The following is a 20,620-nucleotide window of genomic DNA, read 5'->3' as shown; positions in this document are numbered from 1 at the left end:
GGCTACAGCCCGGGCTTCTGGATCATTTCTGCACAGAGAGGAGCAGAGAAGAGTGCTACGCGTGGCCTGGCACAGGGATGAAAAATATCCTTTGCCGAATAATATAGTGGAAAATCAGAGAGTTCTTTGAAACTTAATAGTTTAACATCTCTCAGTGTGATAATGTAGGATTTCTGCATGGCTCACCACATAATCCTGGCACCCTGTCCTCTCTGGGTTTTGGAGCCTTAATGCTGTGACAGCTGCCCTGCTCTGCAGCTTCTTTTGTGTTTACTAGTCCCACCAGATTTCCAAGTTCAAACTCAAGGATCAGTTCAGTTTCTGAAAAACCACTAACCTTGCTCTTCCTTCTCCTCGGTCTATATCTGCCACCCAGAAACAGAGCTCAACTGAGTGATCAAGAGTAAGAGAAATACGTAGGAAGAATTTCCATAAAGGGCATCTTTACAACTATTAATTAAAAAAGGTAAGATGCTTGATCGGTGTTAAAACTGTGAAAAGATATCAAAAGCAGTGGCATGATAACAAGATCCTGAGACCCATGAGAAAAGGGGATTAAAGTAGGAATGTCTCTTTATTTGACCACCTCTCTTCCTGTAAAAGGCATACTGCACGCGGGACTTACTCAGATGGTAGATCTTATTCAAAGCTCTTTCTTTTTTTTATTCTGACATCTACTTATCTGACCAGATCTTACTGGATTAAGGTTGACCTTGGGCGTTATCACCTCTACATCATTTTTCTTGTACTGATATCTCTCCCAAGTTTTTTTTTAGGCACATATGTTTTAAAAAGACACAGTTCCACTGTGTCATTATCATTATCACAATTCACCTGTGCCACTTAACACAGAGTTTTAGAATTGTTTCATTACTACATTAGTTTGTGGTTTCCAGAGAAACAGAACCAATTTATATGTATATATCATATATATGTATGTATGTATCATATATGGGCTCGCATGATTATGGAGGCTGAGAACTTCCAGGACCTGCTATCTGCAGGCTGGAGACCCAGGAATGCTAGTGGTATAATTAGTCCCTGTCTGAAGGCTTGAGAACCAGAGTAGATAATGGTGCATGTGCTAGTCCAAGGGAGAGGCAGACTTATGACCCAGGTCAATCAGGCAGGCATGAAACAAAAAGGGCAAATTCTTTTTTCCTCCACAATTTTGTTCTATTTAAGCCCGCAACAAATTGGATGATGCCCATGTACAATGGAGAGGAAAATCTTGTTAACTGAGTCCACGGACTTAAATGCAAATCTCATCTGGAAATAACACCCTCTCAGACACACCCAGAAATAGTGTTTAATCTGGACATTTTGTGGCCAGTAAAGAAGATATGTAAAATTAACTGTGGTGATTATTTCCCTGCTTCATTTAATTATGGCAAGGTATAGATATTATATGTTAAACAATATTAGATGACATTGTCCAACAAATGACACTTCGTACATTTTCATCTTCCCAGTCTATTAAGGAAAAGTCTCATTTTGCCCACTCTGAATCTAGGTTCTGAAAGTCAACATCACTGGGTGTCCACTGTGATAACCCCTCTGACTGACCACCTGAGGTAATTTCAGATTTGGGTAGCCATTCCCTGTCACATGACCTAATAGGACAAAAACAGCCAGATTCACTTATCTGGTGGATGCAGGGCAGGAGAGAGTGTGCCAGTATGGCTGCCTCTCATAAGCCTTCAGTGTGGGTCCTCACTGTGGTAGAGTTACTTTACTCCCTCCTCATGACAGCTCATTTGTAAGGAAACAAGACAAGGTGGCTATGTGCATAATTCCATTACTAGGTAAGCCTGGTGCTCCAAAGGACAAATTTCCTTGAAAAGCCATGAAACACCTTCTAGGACTAGAACTGAGATAGAGAGAAGAATGTGGTCACAGGCCCACCTGGCCTAGACAAAAATGTGTTGTCATTTCCCTGGGCCCTTTGTGGAGGCCTTCTACTCAGAAGAAGTTTCACTTCCTCTTTTCTGCCCTCCCCCAAGAATTTAACTTTCATTTTCACTTGGCTTCTCCGTATCTCTTTGTGGAGATCAGATCCCTAGTTTGGTGAGTGAATCCTGACCACCCCTGCCCCTGGCCTGCCTTATTCTTCTCCAAGGTATCAGGACTTCTCCATTGGTGTCTGAAGCTGAGGTGAGTGGTTTGTAGCGGGTAGAGGTTGGGAGATTTCAGAGGAAAAAAAATACACATGCTTGGGTGAGTCTAACTTGTCTTCAGGAAGCTGTTCTGAAGGGAGAGAAAGGACAAAATTGAAGACTCCCTGCCGAGAGTGCTGACTGAAGGACAGTCTAGAGTAGGGGTGGTCAAAAAGAGGAGATGTTTAGAGAAGTGAAAGGCTTTGTTTGCTTCATGGAGGGACTGTTATTTCTCCAGGCTGAATTTACCCACCTCTCCTACCCTTTCTATAATTTTGAATTGTGCCTTGTTGAGGACACTCAGACATCTCAAATGTTCAGAGGTAGAAAGTTCCTTCCCCCCAACAATAGGACCAAAGGCAGAGGGATTTTTGAATCCTAATAGTTTAATGCCTATCAGTGTGACAAACTAGTATTTCTGTATGACTCTGTAGATAAATTCTCATCACCTTTGCCTGTCTCTGCTTAGGAGCCTTGATGGGGTGACAGCTGGCAAACTCTGCAGCCTTTATCTATTAACTTGTCCCAACACAGGGAATTGCTGCAGTTTCTTAAAAATCACTAACTTTGCTCATCCTTCTCCTTGGGTCACTTTGGCCACAGAAACAGAGCTCAGCTGAGAGATCAGGAGCAAGAGGAGAGTGAAGGAAGAATTTACAGAAGTGGTGTCTTTTCTCAATTTAATACACAAAATGAGTTACTTGATTGGTGTTAATGATATAAAAAGATCTCAGGAGAAATAGTTTGATAACAAGATCCAGAGACACATGTGGGAAGAAGTTAGAGTAGGGCAGCCTCTGTGTTTACTCCCCCTTCCTATAGAAGTTACAGCTGTACACACCTTACACGGGAATACGACAGACACCAGTCAAATCTCTTTTCTCACCTTGACTTCCCCTGATGTGACCAAATCTTACCTTATCAAATTTGAATTTTTAGATTATCACCTCTGCTACATATTCTTGTCCTCCTCTCAGCTATAAGTCAGTGTTAGGCACCTGTCTTCTGAACTCATACAATGCACCTCTGTCATGCCAGTTATCATAGGGATTTAGAATTGATTTGTTACTTTTCTGCTTCAGTTTTTAACTTGCTGCTATTATAAGTTGTTTATATTAAATGGTGTTAGATGACTGCCTGGTAATTAAAACATAGCACAATTTCATTTTTCCATTCCATTTAGGAAAAGCTACTCTTCCCATTAACATCTGTAATGTGTGGCTTCATCATTCTTAGAGAAACAGTTTTACTCCTGTGGAAAAAAAAAGAAAGTTCTGTTTATATCCTATTGTTTTGACTTTGACATTGTTATTGTCCTTGAATGTCTTTTTTGCTTGTTTTTTGCTTTCACTTCTGGGATAATTTGAGTTTCTATTCTCATGAGCTCGTAAGTCAGAAGACCAATGTGTAAGGTGCAATCACTTGATGCCTATGGCAGCCAACTGACCTGGGAGTCCTATCAGACACACACCACTCATGTTCCCATCTCTATCTCCCTCATTGTTGCAGAGCCCTTGGGTCACTGCTTAGGTAGAAGTGGAGTCATCCTCCATGTGAGAGGACACTAGTTTCTCTACACATTGCCCTTCTGTGTCCATTGTGGCTTCAACTGCTTAGACATTATCTCCTTGTAGTCCCACTATGAAAATAAAGTTAATTACTTTATGGCAGAAAGTATACTCTGCTTCTTCCTACATAACCAATCTACCTCCCAGTCCTATCCTTCTACTTCATCTTGACTCTCACTCTCATCTGCTGCTCTCCATGTACTTCATCACTTTGTTCCTCAAGCTATCATCATCTCTCTAGTTAGCAACTGTGCATGCATCCTAAATGATCTTCCCAATTCCACTCTAGATCTATTTAACATTTCACAGCCTAAGTTCAGAGTTAATATGTCCCCACTCTTCTCTGATGGGAAAACACAGATAATTTTTCCTTGCTCTTGGGGAAAAACTCCCTAAATGTTACATAATTTCGGAGGTGTCATAATTTCTGGTCATTTCAGGCTCATGTCATACCAAAGGCCCAGAAGTTTTCTGCACACCAGATACACTGGCATTTAAAACTCATACATGATGATATGCCTTCCATGAACGGGTCATGTCTTTCACCTAATAAATTTTGTCCTCTCTCTCCTTCCATATTTTTTTCATCTTCTTCAGCTTTCAGTTCAATTCTTATGCTTTCAAGTTGGAATTCTTGCATAGCCATCCATTTGCTCCCATTATTTGATTTCCCAACAACACGAACATCTCTCTAGTAGTGTTTTTCATATCTGCTCTTTTGTACACATAAGGCTGAATATTTAATTTATTATTATGTACCACATGAATTTCAAGGCCATAGTGGTTTAAATGTTCTATTTAGGCTCGTTTTTGTGTTTTTGGATATTAGACCAGTTACTAGCATACTTCATCATGAATGATAATTTGTTGAATGGTCTTGCCTAATATTTTGAGACTTCTTTCTCAAGACTGACATTCATTTGATCTGTGTTTCTCTTTTTCCGGGTATGTGACATGTGTGATCCTCTGAGTATATCCATACCATCTTCCTCTCTAACATCCAAATACATATACACATTTAGACTCCTTTCAACGTCACTGGGATATTTCCAGGCCAAGGTATAAGCTTAAAATTTACAAATGCAAGGCTCCGCACAACCTCCCAACTGGTCTGGATCTCTTCACTTCCACATGTCCCATTGCTCTGGGTATTAATTGGGTTCAAGAAGTTTCTTCTATCTTTGAATAACTCTGTGGTGTAGGAGGAGACAGACCTTTGAAGGACCCCAAATATATTAGGTTCATCTCAACTTAGTGTATTGAAGACAAATGATCTTTGTAATCACTTATTATCTCTTTTTATGCAGCTGATAAAGGGTTTGCTCTTACCATGTATACATGCACATTGTCATATATTATGTCATGATAATAAAAGAAATCATTGCAAACATACAGCAAGTGATAGCAAAGATTATACTCTCAATAGGTTAGTCAGAGCAGGTCTTTCCAATAAGAGAACACATAAGGAGAGAGTTCACTGGAGTATAAGAGTGAGTCATGATGATATCAGGACATCTGGGAGAATGGCAGGTATGAATTCCCAGAGGCATAAGCGGTTTGGTGCTTTTAACACTGAGGATGTGCTTTTGGCAGGAGGAAGAAGAAGCAGGATAGATGGTGGATCACACATGGATAATGGTAGAAAAGGCCTCAGGTCATCATTTCATGCAGTGAAAGTAAAAGAAAATATCAATCATTGAACATATAAGGATGGAATTCGTCATGTGACATGAACTGGGGCTAAAGTGTTTGAAATTATTATGAAAAGTCATTTTTACCAGGTCAAGAAGCTTCCTTCCTTGTTTCTCCACCTTTTCTATTTTGTCCTTCAATATTTTGGTCTTGAACCATCTTTGATTTCTACACAATTAGTAACATTTATTCCTTCCTCTCTTATTCTGTCCCCTTCTCCTTCCCAATCATGCAGGGATCTGTGAGCAAGAGGAGCCTCAGAAGTCAGGACAGGTAGGACACGGGAGCAGCTGTGATGGCTTCAGGAATCTTGGTGGGCATAAAGCAGGAGGTGTCCTGCCCCATCTGCCTGGAACTCCTGACAGAACCCCTGACCCTAGACTGTGGCCACAGCTTCTGCCAAGCCTGCATCACTGCAAACCACAAAGAGTCCAAGATAGTCCAAGAGAGAGATAGCAGCTGCCCTGTGTGCAGAATCAGTTACCAGCTTGACAACCTGCGACCTAATCGGCACTTGGCCAACATAGCAGAGAGACTCAGGGAGGTCAACTTGAGCCCAGAGAAGGAGCAGAAGAGAGATCTCTGTGTGCGCCATGAAGAGAAACTCCTGCTCTTCTGTAAGGAGGATGGGAAGGTCATTTGCTGGCTTTGTGAGAGGTCTCAGGAGCACCATGGTCACCACGCAGTCCTCATGGAGGAGGTTGCCCAGGAATATCAGGTAAGAGACCAGGATAGAGGAAAGACAGTGCAGAAAATGGTACTTGATGGGATATCTCCACTTTGCATTCATCTTATTTACCTTGTACCATAGCCCTAAGGCCTGTTATCTCTTTTCTTCCTATGCTCACCTTCTGAAGTCTGAAGGACATTTCAGTGCATTTCATCCAATTACAAAAGAATAAGCCTACAGCACAGACTCTCAGGCAGAAGTGGGTATTTTTGTATGTTGTTCAGTAGACGGAGACTTGGTACCCAAGAATAGCTCTCATTACCCCTTTGAACAGGATGGTTAACTGGGGAGCTAGGTGTTGAGAGGTAAGTTCTTTCCTTGCCTCAGGCTCAGGTTCTTCATCTAGGAGAAAGAGAATCAGTTGTCTCTTGGGTAGAGCATGCTGTCTTCTACAACCTGACTCAAAGAATACATTCATCTCCTCAGGCTTTCTTTCAAGTACTACATTCTAATTTCAATTCTCACATTTTCTGTAAACTCCAGCCTCTTTGTAGATAAGCCTGATTTCTTCTCCATTTATCGTCTATTCTGATGCTGAGAAAGCCCAGTGCTTGACTCTGATTTAATTCTTTTCTCACAGGAGAAGCTCCAGGCAGTTCTACAAAGGCTGAGGGACAAGCAGCAAGAAGCTGAAAAGTTGAAAGCTGATGTCAGAGAAAAGAGATCTTCCTTGAAGGTAACAGGAGACCCTTCCTGAGGGAGTTAGACTGAAATCTGGGCAGGACTGTGGGTGTTAGTTAGTCACATGGAGCTCCCTTCCTCTTTGTTCCCTGACAGCTGATGTGTCCAAACGTCATTTGATTACTCCTCTTCTTTATCCTTACCTTGATGGGGTGGGGGCTGAAAAGTGGACTTGTCAGAAATAAACACAGACTTTTGGAGAAAGGTGTTCACGTAGATGGAGTCTGTGACAAGGATCGTTAGTAAATTCAGTGTTCCTTCCCTGTCATGTTTTAGTGCCTATGACTATTCTGGAGCAAGATATCTGGCAATGCCTTATGGTTCTGTTCTCAGTGTTCAACTTTTGGCAGAGGGTTGGGGTTTAGGAGTAATGCATGAAGGCTTGACTGTCCTGGACAACTATGTAAAAGCTGAGCCACACCCAGGAATCCCTGTTTCGCTCAGAGTTGGATTAAATAATGCAGATTTGTGGGCATTATTTTGGAATGTGATGAAGAGAAAATAATAGGAAAATTCAGATTCCCCAAGAATCGCTCCCCTTCTATTTCACTTCCCTGTGAGAACTTCCCAAAGAGAATTGTTCTTTTTCTGGCTCCCAGGCTCTACCTGAGATCCTGAGTACCTCTCTCTCTTTCTCTTTCCTGAAGAATCAAATAGAAAATGAGACACAACGTGTCCAGGCAGAGTTTAATCAAATAAGAGGTATCCTGGACTGTGAGGAGCAGAAGGAGCTGCTAAACATGAAGAATGAGGGAGCAGATGGTCTACACAACCTGGCTGATGCTGAGAATGAGCTGGTCCAGCAGAGCCAGTTGGTGAGAGCTCTCATCTCAGATGTGGAGCATCGGTTACAGGGGTCAACGATGGAGATGCTGCAGGTAGGATTTAGGATGAAGTCCCAGTCTCTGAGATCTGAGAAAAATGAAGACTAGTTTCCTTCTCCTCTGTTTTGCTGTGCTCTTTCTGGTGGTGAACATTAAGGTCCTTTGGCTCTGCATTGTAAAATTTAACCTTGGAGAAACGATTCGCTATGTCCAATGATATATGACAGGCCCCTGTCATCTGGGTTCTATGTTAAGAATTTATCAGGTACCTCTTCATGATCCAGCTTAATCACTGACAAACAAATGCACATTTTTGTGTGTGTGTGTGTGTGTGTGTGTGAGGAAGATCAGCCCTGAGCTAACGTCCATGCTAATCCTCCTCTTTTTAAAGCTGAGGAAGACCAGCTCTGAGCTAACATCTATCACCAATCCTCCTCCTTTTTTTTACCCCCAAAGCCCCAGTAGATAGTTGTATGTAGTAGTTGCACACCCTTCTAGTTGCTGTATGTGGGACGCAGCCTCAGCATGGCCAGAGAAGCAGTGCATTGGTGCGCACCCGAGATCCGAACCCAGGCCGCCAGTAACAGAGTGTGTGCACTTAACCGCTAAGCCATGGGGCCGGCCCAACAAATGCAGTTTGGATTCCAAGAGGTTTACTTTATTTTCCTTCATGGAATGAGTTGAGATTTCTCCCTTCTTTCTCTATTTTTTTGGAAAACAATTGAAATCCTTCACAATTTTTTTTGGTATGATATATTCTTTAAATATTCAATAGGATTCACCAGGGAGGCCATCTCACTCTGTGCATTTCTTTTCAGAAAGGTTTAAAATAACCTTTTTTTTTTAATTTACTTTTATTAGGTTTATTTAGATTTTTTACAGTTCTTGTGTCAGTTTCTGGTAATTTATGTCTTTGTAAGAATTTTTCCACTCTAAGTTGTCTGATTTGTAGACATAGAATTAATCATAAGAATCCCATATTAATCCTTAAAATTTTACAGCACTCACAGTAATGTCACTTCTTTTATTCCTGATTTTGGTGATTGCTTTTTTCATTTTAATTATGTTTGGTCAATTTTGTTGATTTTTTTCATCAAGAAAGCTTAGTGTTTCATTGATTTTATCTATTTTTTACACTTTGTCATTTATTTCTTCTCTTACATTTAATGTTTTCTTCATGTGTGTATGTGTGTATATGCAGGTGTGAACGTGTGTGGGTGTGTGAGTTTGGTTTAATTTTCTGTTCCTTTTCTAATTTTCTTAAAATGGAAAAATAGATCATTGATTTGAGACCCTCTTTTCTGATATGGTGTTTAATGATATAAATCCCTTGCTTTACTTGTATTCCATACACTTTGATTATTTACTTCTTATTTTCACTCAATTCAACTTATTTTCAAATTTCCATTGCGATTTTTTTGCCTTTGGGATATTTGAAAGTATATTTTTTAATTAAAAAATACTTGGTGATTTCTTCCTTTTTCTTCTGCTGTGGATTTTAAATTCCTTTGTTCAGAGAACATATATTTTGTTATTGCAGTCTTATATGTATTGTCACTTGTTTTATAGCTTAAAATATTGTATGTCAAGAAAATTTTCTATGTGAATTTGAAAAGAATGTATATTTTGCGATCATTGGGTGAAATGGTCTATAGATCTCAGTTAGGTTAAGTTGGTTTGTAGTATTGTCCATTTCCTCTATATCCTCGATAGTTTTCATGCAAGCTGTTCACTCAATTACTAAGAGTGAGTTATTGAAATCTCCAGCTGTTATTATTGAATTGTTTATTTTTCCTTTTAGTCTCTTTTTTTTGTGTGTGAGGAAGATCAGCCCTGAGTTAACATCCATGCCAATCCTCCTCTTTTTGCTGAGGAAGACCGGCCCTGAGCTAACATCTATTGCCAACCCTCCTCCTTTTTTCCTCCTTTTTCTCCCCAAAGCCCCAGTAGATAGTTGTATGTCATAGTTGCACATCCTTCTAGTTGCTGTATGTGGGATGCCACCTCAGCATGGCCAGACAAGTGGTGTGTCGGTGCGCGCCTGGGATCCGAACCCAGGCCACCAGTAACGGAGCGCATGCAGTTAACCACTAAGCCACGGGCCAGCCCCCTCCTTTTAATCTTGCTTTGTGTAATTTGAAGCTCAGTTGTTAGATGCCAATACATTTATAATCATTATTATCTTCTTGACGTACAGAAACTTTTATCATGAAATTTACCTCTCATTCTGTCATAATATTATTATCTTAAAGTCTATTTTATAATATTAATGTAGACATTTGAGCAACCTATTTCTCTATATTTTTACTTTTGTCCTATTTGTGTCTTTGAATCCAAAACATGCCTCTTGTAGACAGCAATAGTTGAATCTTGTTTTTTATGCAGTGCAACGATCTCTGCCTTTTAATTGGGGTAAGACAATGACACTTGATGCAATAATTGATATGGCTGTATGTAATTTACCATTGTGCTATTTACTTTCTATATATTTCCTGTAGATGTTATTCTCTTCTTTCTCACTAAGAAGCTTCTTTTGTGTGAAACAATATTTCTAATATGAAATTTTAAGTTTTCTATTTTCTAACTGTATTCTTTTAACATTGTTTTCCTAGTGGTTGCTCTAGTGATTACAATATTGATCTTATCCTATCACAATCTACTTCAGATTAATACTAACAATTCCAGTAAAATACAGAAATTTTCCTCAAATATCGCTTCATCTCTTTCCAACAACAATAGAGTGATGCTTTCATTATAGGTACCTGATCCAACCCAGGCCAATACCATACAGGCTTCAGAATTTTTTGTGATAATTGGGAACAAAAGTTCTCTTTTCTTCTAGAGTTTATATCAAGAGATTCATGTTCCCTTCATGAACTGAGTGTAAAGCCAATATAGAGGGAATAAATAGAATTTGGAGGACATAGACCAGATCCTGATTACTAGGTTTGAATTTCAAAATTAAGCTTCAAATAAAGCTGAAACTGCTCCTGAAAATCCAGTTCTCTACTTAATCTAGTTTTTTTGGTTCTTGTCATATATAAAAAAAACAAAAAATTTCTAATACACACAGCAAAATCATTTTTTTTGGCATGTGCAGACACAGCTGTTGGTCTTCTTTTTGGTGAAATGGAGGAAGTAAGTTTGAGGTAAAAGACAACAGATATATTGATACATATCTTTACAAACAAATAAAATAATATCTGTGATGATAGGGAAGATGAGATGGCTAAAAACTGTGGATGTGGACCTAATTGGCTTGATAATGACTGAAGTACAGGATAAATTTTGCAGTTTTTAGGGCAGTGACCAAGTGGATATCGGTAATATTATGGACAGTGGCGAATAAGAGACGAGACAATTTGGTTGGTGAATAGTAAGTTACATATTAGACATCCTAAGTTACTGGTACCTTTACTACTGAATATATTAACCTGTATTAAAGAGGCAGAATTGAGTAAAATTAAGGAGTTGGAAATCAACTACACATATGTGTGTCTTGAACTTATGGGAGAAGATGAGATCAATTATAGATAGTGTATAAAATGAGAAGAGAGATTGAGAAATGTCTACATTAATACATTTGTTTGCTTGTACCCTCAGCTAAACCTACGTAAACTTGTTGAGGAATATTATGATTATTTACTCATCTTTGATTCTCTAACGTGAGACGTAATGTTTGGCAAATAATAGTATATCTCTTAACATTTCTGTTGAATATATGAAAGAACCATGAATTATTTAAATCATCTCAGGAGGAGCCTTATGTATTTTGGGAAAAAATTATGGACCTCTTGTTTTCCTCATAAATATGTCTCATCTCCAGATACCAAAGCCTCAGGCTGTACTACCACAAGTCTCAAAGCTGTTGTTAACTTTTAGGAAACATGACAACATCTTGTGAATCTTTTGGAATGATTGGCCTGAGTCTTTTCTTTACTTTTTGGCTCTCGTGTTGGGACTGTCTCTATTCCTACCACATCAGGATGTGGTGGAGATGTGATGAAGCTTTGTAAGTGGAGAGTGCATATCACTTCTTGACTCATGTTTTCTCTTTTCTCTATAGGATGTCAATGGCATTGTAAAAAGGTATGTGAGGGAGACCAGAGATGATCCTTTGTGCTGTGAAGACAGGTTTAAAGCCATTAGAGTTATCTGGTGCTCAATTAGATTAAAACATCGCTCAGCGAAGAAAACTTTGGGTGTAGTTTTATCTTAAATTTCTGTTCACAAACCATAGTTGGAGTTTGCTGTAATTATGGAGAATAGACCAGATTCTCTTGTAGGGACTTGGTTGGGGGAAGTCAGAGTTTGGGTCAGTTGCAGTGTAAGGCATAATGTCTTGCACTAAAATACCCCTGTGATTTCATAAATTTTATTCACCCTGCTTGCATGTCTAAATTAAGTTACCATATTTCAGAGATGCCTGACTTACTGTGGGAAGGTCATTTCTTCTTTATCTGCCAAACACCCAGAATTGATGACAGCCCTTTTATATTTAAATTTTTGCCCTGGGAATTGAAGAGACCACGTCGTTCTATATGGATCTGTTTAGTTTTCCAAAAACAGACTTGATTATCAGTGAATACTTTGGCCTGGTGCAAACAGTTGATCCATCTGGGTCAGCTACTTTAGAAGCCAGAATAGAAAGGCTGCATCCTTGTGTCTAAATTTGTACATCTACCTGACAGCATCAAGCTCTTTCCAAAGTCATGAAATCCAGACCACTATTAGTTTCATGTTCGTAATGTCTTCTTTTGCAAGTGTTTGTAATTGTTCCTAGAGAACCTGAAATCTAAAATGTTATTCTGAGGGCCTCCTTACTGGGGAACAGAATTGAAGATTTTGGTCTCTCCAGACAGTATTCCCACCCTTGATATGTCTCAAACACTCAAAAACCATCTTCTGCAACCTAATTTTCTGATCATCTCCCTGGGAACCCATATCCATAAACTGACTTTTCCAAACATTAATTTTTTTTTAAAGTACTAAAGTTTTGTTATGTTTTATTAAATCCACTATTTCTTATATTTTCATATGATTTCTATGAGGTAGAGAGGGAAATGTGAGGATTACATATTGGAAGGAATAAACTATGCATTTAAGGGGTCAAGATCTTCCCAAGGTCACAGAGAGACAAAACAGGAGGGAGGATAGGAATAAATTTCTTCTGGCTCGAAGGTCAGCAGTCTTCTTTCTCATTTTTAGGGTTTCCAGGGAAGAGGGTTCAAGTGAATCAATGGGGTGAAAAGACAGGCAGTCAGTGGTTTTAGAGGGACAGAAAGTCAGAGGTGTCAGGGTCAATTTTTTTCATCCCCAGGAGTGAGACTTTGACTCTGAAGAAGCCAAAATATTTTCCCATGGAACAAAGGAAAGTATCCCAAGCTTCTCATCTGATAGAGAAATTGCAAGTATTTAAAGGTGAGGAGAACCAGAGGAAGGATGTGGGTGTGGGATTCTTGTAGTATGAGGGCAAAGTGGGCGAGTGCATGTTATTTTTAGATGAGGGTAAAAGAGAGGAGGTAGGCCTGACAATGAGAGAGAGATCCTGTGCTGAAGATGATCAGATCAAAAGGGGAATGGCCAGGTGTCTGCCCTGTCCTCTTGTTTACCAGTTCATAGCATCATTGAGCTCCTCTCTCCTGTTGCCCCTCTAGAAAGAGGATAGTATCAGTGTTTCTTCCTTTGTTTCTAACAACGTCATTGCAACTTTTGTCATTTCAGAGCTGACAGAGGTCCAATGCTACTGGGGTAAGAGGAATTTATCGGGTCTTCAAATCTCCATATTCTGATCCTTTTTCAGAAGTTGTGGTTACTACTAGGTCTCAAGATCTTTGCTTCATGTGTTCTTCCCCAAACCTGCAGACATACAAACATTCTTAAGTGTCCTACTCATCTCTGACCCATCAACACAATTTCATCCCAGTGAAATCCCAATATCCCTTCTCACAGTGTCACAAGACACACCCATTCTATATTCCTTACCTGACCTTGTAATTTTTCCTACAGTGGACTTTATGCTGAATCCAGTCAACACTATTTCTGGTGTTGTCGTGTCTGCAGATCAGAGACAAGTGAGAGTTGTGCACCCTTCTCCATCAAGGAATATACATCCAAGTTATTATTCTGCTTTTGATGTCTTGGGCTGCCAATGTTTCTCCTCAGGGAAATATTACTGGGAAGTAGATGTGTCTGAGAAGTTTGCCTGGATCCTGGGGGTATGCAGTAATGAAAGGAAGTTCAATAGCCATTGGATCTTCGGGTTTACTTTTGTCCCAAAAGTAAATCCTCCAGAGATATACTCCAGATACAGACCTCAAAATGGCTACTGGGTTATAGGGTTACAGAATGAATCTGAGTACAAGGCCTTTGAGGACTCTTTCACCTCTGATCCCCATGTCTTGACTCTTTCCACGGCTGTTGCTCCCCGTCGTGTTGGTGTTTTCCTAGACTACGAAGCCTGCACAGTCTCATTTTTCAATGTCACAAACCATGGGTCACTCATCTATATATTCTCTGAATGTTGCTTTTCTTGCACTGTTTATCCGTATTTCAATCCTTTGAACTGTCCAGGCTCCATCACCCTGTGTCCACCGAGCTCCTGAACTTTCTTAATCCCTCACCACTTCTGCTTAGTGCCCTTGACCTGCGGCTCATCTCCTGCACCTGAGTTTATTTGCACCATCTGACTGCCTCTTCCTTTTTCCTCCCTCTTTTATTTAGAACATTTTTCTATTTGTCTGCTGCAGCTGCCACAATGAAGTACCACAGACTGGGTGACTTATACAGTAGTAATTGATTGTCTCACAGTTCTGGAGGCTTAAATTCCAAAATCACGGTGTCATCAGAGCTGATTCTTACTGAGGGCTCTTCAGAAAGGATCTGTTCCTGTTTTCTCTCTTTGGCTTGTAGATGGCTGTCTTCTCCCTATGTCTTTTCCCATTATCTTCTCACTATGCATGGCTCCGTGTCTAAATTTCCCCTTTTTTGTGTGTGTGAGGAAGATCAGCCCTGAGCTAACATCTGATGCCAATCTTCCTCTTTTTTGCCAAAGAAGATTGGCCTTGGGCTAACATCTGTACTGATCTTCCTCTACTTTATATGGGTCGCCACCACAGCATGGCTTGACAAGCAGTGTGTTGGTGCATGCCTGGGATCCGAACCTGCGAATCCCAGGCTGCTGAAGCAGAGCGTGAGCACTTAACTGCTGCACCACTGGGCCAGCCCTAAATTTCCCCTTTTTATAAGGACACTAGTCATATTGGAGTGGGACCCATCCTAATGACATCATTTTAACTTAATTACATCTATAAATACCCTATCTCCAAACAAGGTCACATGAAGTATTAGGGGTTAGGAGTACAACATATGAAATTTAGGGGAACACAATTCACCCCATGACAGTCTTTTATACTTCCTTACCATACAGTGAAAGCTTAAAGCTTTTCTTTCTAGTATCTTGTTTTCATTAGGAGATGCTATTTTTTTTTTTGTATTTGAGAAGGAAACACATCTAATCCCTCCTGTAGAAAGAACAGTATTGCTGTAACTCCTCTGACACTTCTTTTCTTCCTCATTCCCTCTGCTGCTTATTAGAACTAGCAAAGTTGTCCACACTGTTCATGTATCTAGGACAGTGCACAGGAATCTGTGCCTAAATAGTGAATCCTTCAGAGTGTGTTGCATTAACAATGGCACCCCATATTATCACAGAGTTAAGCTGGAAAGTGTATAAATTAAGTATTTAACTAAGTAGATTTTTGGTGCTCAGAGTTTCTAGGTCAAATCTTGTCTCTTTCCTTAAAGGCTGTGTAACCTTGAACTAGTTACCATCCCTTGGTCTCATTTTCTTAAAATAAATATTGATGTTAAAGATTGTACCTAATGCCTAGGATCACTTTTAGAAACTAAATTTTACTCAGTGTAAAGCACTTTAGATGTAAGAATAAATATTTGTTATTAGTGAAAAATGTAAGCTATGTCAATGTCCCAAGAAACAGTCCATTTTGGTTTGGTTTTGCTTCTATTAAATGTTAATGGTTTTTACTGAAGTCTCATTTTTCAGATCCACACCCCTGCAGAGGGTGTGAGTTTTCATGGTGTGTCCTGTAGAGAGGGTCATGTCTAGGTTCAGCTGTTCTTATGAGGGACAGCCTTTTGGCGATCAGTCTTTCTCCTTGTGGTGAAACACTTCAGTATAGCACTGTATTTATCACCACAGGCACTTTTCTTCTCTTTTTGTAAAAAAAAAAATCATTTTCAAAGTTAGAATGGAGAATAGAACTACCTAGGATAACAGAGACATAAATTGTTCTTAGAAAAGTATGCATTATAACTTAGGGCAGGCTATGCCACTATACAAAATTTGAATGAAGATTTGGAGGACTGGAGGAGGCTTGGGCTTGTGAGCGGGAGCCACTGGGGAGTGGTGGGTGGCCTCGGCCTTGGGGGACATTCGGCAGGTATAGAAACTGGTAGAGAGAGGGATAAATGTGAACTCCCAAAATGAGGTCAACAGCTGAACATGTTTATACTGGGCATGTAAACACAATCATGACCAGGTAGTCTGTTCCTTGTTAAAATCAGGAGGTGACAAAGAAATTCTTACCACAAGAGGAGACATGCCAGTCCAATTAACATCAAGGAGAGAAATCAGGAAGATTATGGGAGTGGAAGATGATGGTGATGACAACGGCATCCTCGAGGTGAAGGAGTCAGAACTGCCCTTTGTGCCCCACTATTTGGCCAACCCACCCTTCCCTTTTATCTATACCCCCACAGCAAAGGATTTAGCCCAGCTGGAGAATGGGGGCTCTCCAAACCCCCTGCATCACCCGCTGTGGATGGCTCACCTCCCTTGCTCCCCTATGGGGAACCTCCCCTGCTAGAAGCCTTTCCACGGGACCACGCCTCTTTACATTGGTTCAGAACTGGACTGTGTCTGCCCTTTCTGCCATATTCAGAACACCAGAAAGCACAAAACCATGTTCTGTTTGTCAGTCACCAGTGACTCGGAGTTATTCCCTGTTCTATTCTGTCCTGTCCAAGCCACCAGTGTCGCTGGTGGGCACATCGGGCAGAGAACCCCAATTTTGCATAGTAACAACAGTTTCTCAAGCCTGGAGCCTGGGAAAAGCTTAGCTGGGTTTTCTGCTTAAGGGTCTCATTGGATGTACTTGAAAGGGAACAGAGTTTGCCACCTAAAAATATGTCTCTTTGGGAGACTGATTATTTTAAAAAAACAGAAGGCTCAGAAAGTTTTTCTTGTTAATTCCCCCTTAACTGCCTAAAAGAATTTAGACAAATCACCTTTAAGAGGAACAGAGCTATCACCAGAGATATCTACAAAGAATATGGGCCAAGTGTAGTGGGGGCGACTTGGCAGGGCCTAGAGCTCAGAGTCCTTTTCATTTCTTATTGTCTCTGCATGGCATGGCAAATATTTGTTTACCAAACATTTGCTTTTCCATCTTCATGTGAATTGACTTCCTCCTCTTTGAAGTTCCAAATCACTAACCCCAACATCCTCCTTTATCTTTAGCTGAAGGTGGTGTTTAGGGTGGCAGCTTTGGCTATTTTAGCAACTTACTCTACTTTCTTGGTTTTCTCTCATCTATACATGTTATTAAACTTTGTTCTATTTTCTCCTATCACTCTGTCTCATGTCAATTTAATTCTTAGACCAGCCAGAAAAACCTTGAGTGTAGAGGAATATGCATTCCTCTGCTACACTCCCTTACTACCTAGCGCCCCCCTTCAGAGGGGATTTGTTGCCCTGACAGCAGCTGCTGCCTTAACTGTCAGGAAAGCCTGGGGGAAGCCTGGGCTCAGATCAAACACTGCCCCTAGAGGTCCCCCCTGGGAAAAAGTGTCTGCCTGAGCCACTGCTCCACCAGACTCTCCAATCCCTCCCTCCACCCTAGAAAACTTGTGTCCAAATTCTGAGAGTCAGACCCTGTGGATCTTTCAGGAACAGTTCCCACTGTCCCTCTCTGTGGGCTGAGGGGTGGGGGTAAGGGCTGCCACTTTTAACCAGACATCTCAGCTTTCAGAAATAAACAAGACTAGGGGTTAAGCAGATGTCTCTCTGTCTCCAAGAGGCACTGGAAGATCTTTGCCAAGATTAGAGTTTAATGGGGAGATAAAAGAAAATTGCACTTCGTGGGCATTGTAGATATTGGTGCACGGGTGAGGTGATTCGCCAATTCCTGGTATCAAGATGAAGGGAAAGGAGATAATCCTCTCTGATTTGGGTTCTGAAGCCACCACCATTGTTCAAGGAAAAAGAAAAAAAAAAAAACTATTCAAGACACTTGTTAAACAAGGAAGGTAAGGAAGACTTTATTCAAGGGGGGCCACTGCAATGGAGTTTGGTAGTAGAGGCGAGAGATCAGGCTGAACCCTGACTATAATAATGAAAAGTGGGTATTTATAGCCAAGGAGCAGGGTCGGATGTTGGTGGATGGAAAATTACTAAGAGGTAGAATAATTCTTTGCTAAACTGACCTAATAGAATTTTTGCTGAAGGCAGGCCAAGGTGATAAGATATTGAAGATGGTCAGACCAGATAAATATCTTCAAAGGGGCTGAGGCAATGACTCTCTAAAATTAAGTTAGCAGGATTTTTGCTAAAACTGGACAATACAGAGACTAACATTAGAAGCCTAAAAGTCAGGGCCCGGTTGAGGAGAGAGTTCAGAGGAGCCTCACTAGAGTTTGATCAAGGGGAAAATTTTTATCACCACCCAGACCTTTGCCCTAGCCTGACAATGAGTGAGTGTCTTCGGGACCCTACAAACTTCTATTGTGATGTCCTCCACTGTTGAATGTGTTATTGGTATTGATAAATCTTCCATGTGTACCTTTCTAGCATCTTGCCCCAAGCCATGATGGTAATGCTGCAGATATGGATATTTTAGGGGGGCATGTGGAGGACTATAAAATCCTGTCTCTTCTTTTACAAGGTACATAATGATGAAAAAATTCTGGGTTTCTCTTTCCTATAATAAAATTGGGATTTAAAACTGTACCTAACACTTTAATTATTGTGTAAATACAAGTGTCGCTCAATGAAGCAGCTATTTAAATGTCCTGCACAGTAGAATAAATATTTTTTCTCATGATTACTGAAAAGTATAAGCCGTCAATGTCCTGTGCAACAGACCTGTGCCCTTCAGAGGATCAATAGTTGATTCTACTGAAGTCTCATTTCTCAAGTTCCCAGACGCCACTATCAAGACTACTCCAGTTCCAGCCTTCTTCTATGGAACATTTTATACGTAGGCTAGGACTATTTTTAAGGCCCTTTATTGGGAATGGGTCAGAAAACTGCTAAAGTATGACTTTCCAAAATCTATCCAGCAGAGTTAGCCATGTCTAGGGATTTAAAAGGGACAGACTTTTGGCATTCAGGCTTTTTCCTTTTGGTAAAACACTTAAGTATACACCATATGTAAAATCTTATGCTCTTTGTCTTTTCTTTTCTTTCTTAACCATTTTGAAATTTAGGATGAAGAATAGACTTACCCAGGGTAGCAAAGGTACAAATTTTCTTAGAGAAGTAAAAAATTATAAACTAGGGCAGACAGCTGCCAGTTGTCAGAGCCCACATCAAGGTATAGAGGGGTAATATGTTGTCCCAATGGAATGAAAAAGAAAGCACATTGCCTGGGAATGGTATATACACACATACTCATACTTATTCACACACCTGTATATATATAATTATATATATATGCATAGAATATATTTTTTTCAGTTGATCTTCAAAAATGTCGTGTGAAGAGGGAACTCCTATCAAATGGTTAAAAGAATATAAAAATTTATGAGATAATTTCCAATGTTCCACGGCTAATGAGTAGCAGAGGCGGGATTAGGACTATGTCTGGGTTTCACCTGCACAGGTGCCCTGTGTGCAGTATACCCCTTAAGAATACGTAGGAGCCAGATTCCCTAGAATATAGGACAGACAACCCAGGGGATGCTGATCTGCAGAAGGGGCAGGGAGCATCATGGGAAAATCTTGGGTGCTAGGAAATAGATGTTGATATGCTCAGTCCATGTAGCCATTAGTGAAGCAGGAGCAGGTCATTGTAATGGTTAAAACCAAGTTGAGCTACTACATGACTAGGGTACTCTTACAAGTGACATGCTGTGGGAGGTGATCACTGTGGACAGTTAAAGCCTTGACTTTGAAATTAGATGGAATTTCATTATCTAATGATGTTGTTAATTACTGGACCTTATTAAATTAATTTTAATTGTCAGTTTATCATTGGAAATAAATATGACTTACTTGACAGAGATATTGTAGGAAGAAAATAATAAAATATTTGTAAAACTTCCTCATTTTCTAGCACATAAACACTGACCCAAATTGCTGTTCATTAATTTTCTCTGTGATTGAAATGATTAATGTTAAGAATGAATATTAATCTACTTTAAATATTAGTAACTTTGTTTTGCAAAAGAATAATTTGATTAAAGAATCACAGAACATTTCTTAATTTCATCATTTGCATATTAATTTTTCTTTTTATAAATCTTCAAATATCTTTATTTCAATTTACTGATGGTTGTCTGAGTACACAATTCTATTTTTTTCCGCTAAACATTCTTTTTGAATTTGATATTTAATAGTATGCTGTCAACAAGCCTTTTTAAAATTGTGGTAAGGACACTTAACATGAGATCTAACATCTTAACAAGTTTTTAAAGAGTTGCTGTTCAACAGATATAAAGTTTCAGTTATGCCTGTTAAATAAGTTCCACAGATCTACTGTACAACATTCTGCCTATACAGTCATGCGTGAATTAAGGACGAAGATGCTTTCTGAGAAATGCTTTGTTAGGCTATTTTTTCTTTGTGCAAACATCATAGAGTGTGTTTATACAAAACTAGATGGTGTAGTCTACTACAAACCTAGGCTATATGGTACTAATCTTAAGAGAGCACCTTCGTATATGTGA

At 39.9% G+C, this 20,620-nt stretch overlaps 1 protein-coding gene and 1 pseudogene across 2 annotated transcripts; both read left to right on the top strand.

Moving 5' to 3' along the window:
• The first annotated feature begins 2,021 nt into the window (after nt 1-2,021).
• Nucleotides 2,022-15,697, top strand: LOC101402130 (E3 ubiquitin-protein ligase TRIM22-like). Of its 2 annotated transcripts, none has more exons than XM_087433333.1 (8): nt 2,022-2,067; nt 5,652-6,134; nt 6,727-6,822; nt 7,475-7,705; nt 11,718-11,740; nt 12,972-13,072; nt 13,376-13,402; nt 13,661-15,697. In XM_087433333.1, the coding sequence occupies exons 2-8, from the start codon at nt 5,712-5,714 to the stop codon at nt 14,254-14,256; spliced, it is 1,497 nt and encodes a 498-aa protein (XP_087289459.1). In that variant the 5' UTR covers nt 2,022-2,067; nt 5,652-5,711; the 3' UTR covers nt 14,257-15,697. The 2 variants fall into 2 exon arrangements, with proteins under 2 accessions (XP_087289459.1, XP_087289458.1); XM_087433332.1 differs by having other exon boundaries at nt 2,037-2,154.
• Nucleotides 14,409-20,041, top strand: LOC147916594 (ankyrin repeat domain-containing protein 40 pseudogene; annotated as a pseudogene).
• The last annotated feature ends 579 nt before the right edge of the window (nt 20,042-20,620 follow it).

This window comes from Ceratotherium simum, chromosome 7 (assembly GCF_057802395.1).
Source record: "Ceratotherium simum simum isolate JZ-2026a chromosome 7, ASM5780239v1, whole genome shotgun sequence".
NCBI classification, from domain to species: domain Eukaryota; kingdom Metazoa; phylum Chordata; class Mammalia; order Perissodactyla; family Rhinocerotidae; genus Ceratotherium; species Ceratotherium simum.
Note: the sequence above shows the minus strand (reverse complement) of the source record. Positions and strands in the feature narration are given on the sequence as shown.

Bases quoted from the DNA above. Each gene is read 5' to 3' on its own strand.
- LOC101402130 (XM_087433333.1), top strand. From the start codon at position 5,712: ATGGCTTCAGGAATCTTGGTGGGCATAAAGCAGGAGGTGTCCTGCCCC. The intron at 6,823-7,474 runs GTAACAGGAGAC...TCTTTCCTGAAG, and splicing joins AAAAGAGATCTTCCTTGAAG to AATCAAATAGAAAATGAGAC. The intron at 11,741-12,971 runs GTATGTGAGGGA...TTTCATCCCCAG, and splicing joins GTCAATGGCATTGTAAAAAG to GAGTGAGACTTTGACTCTGA.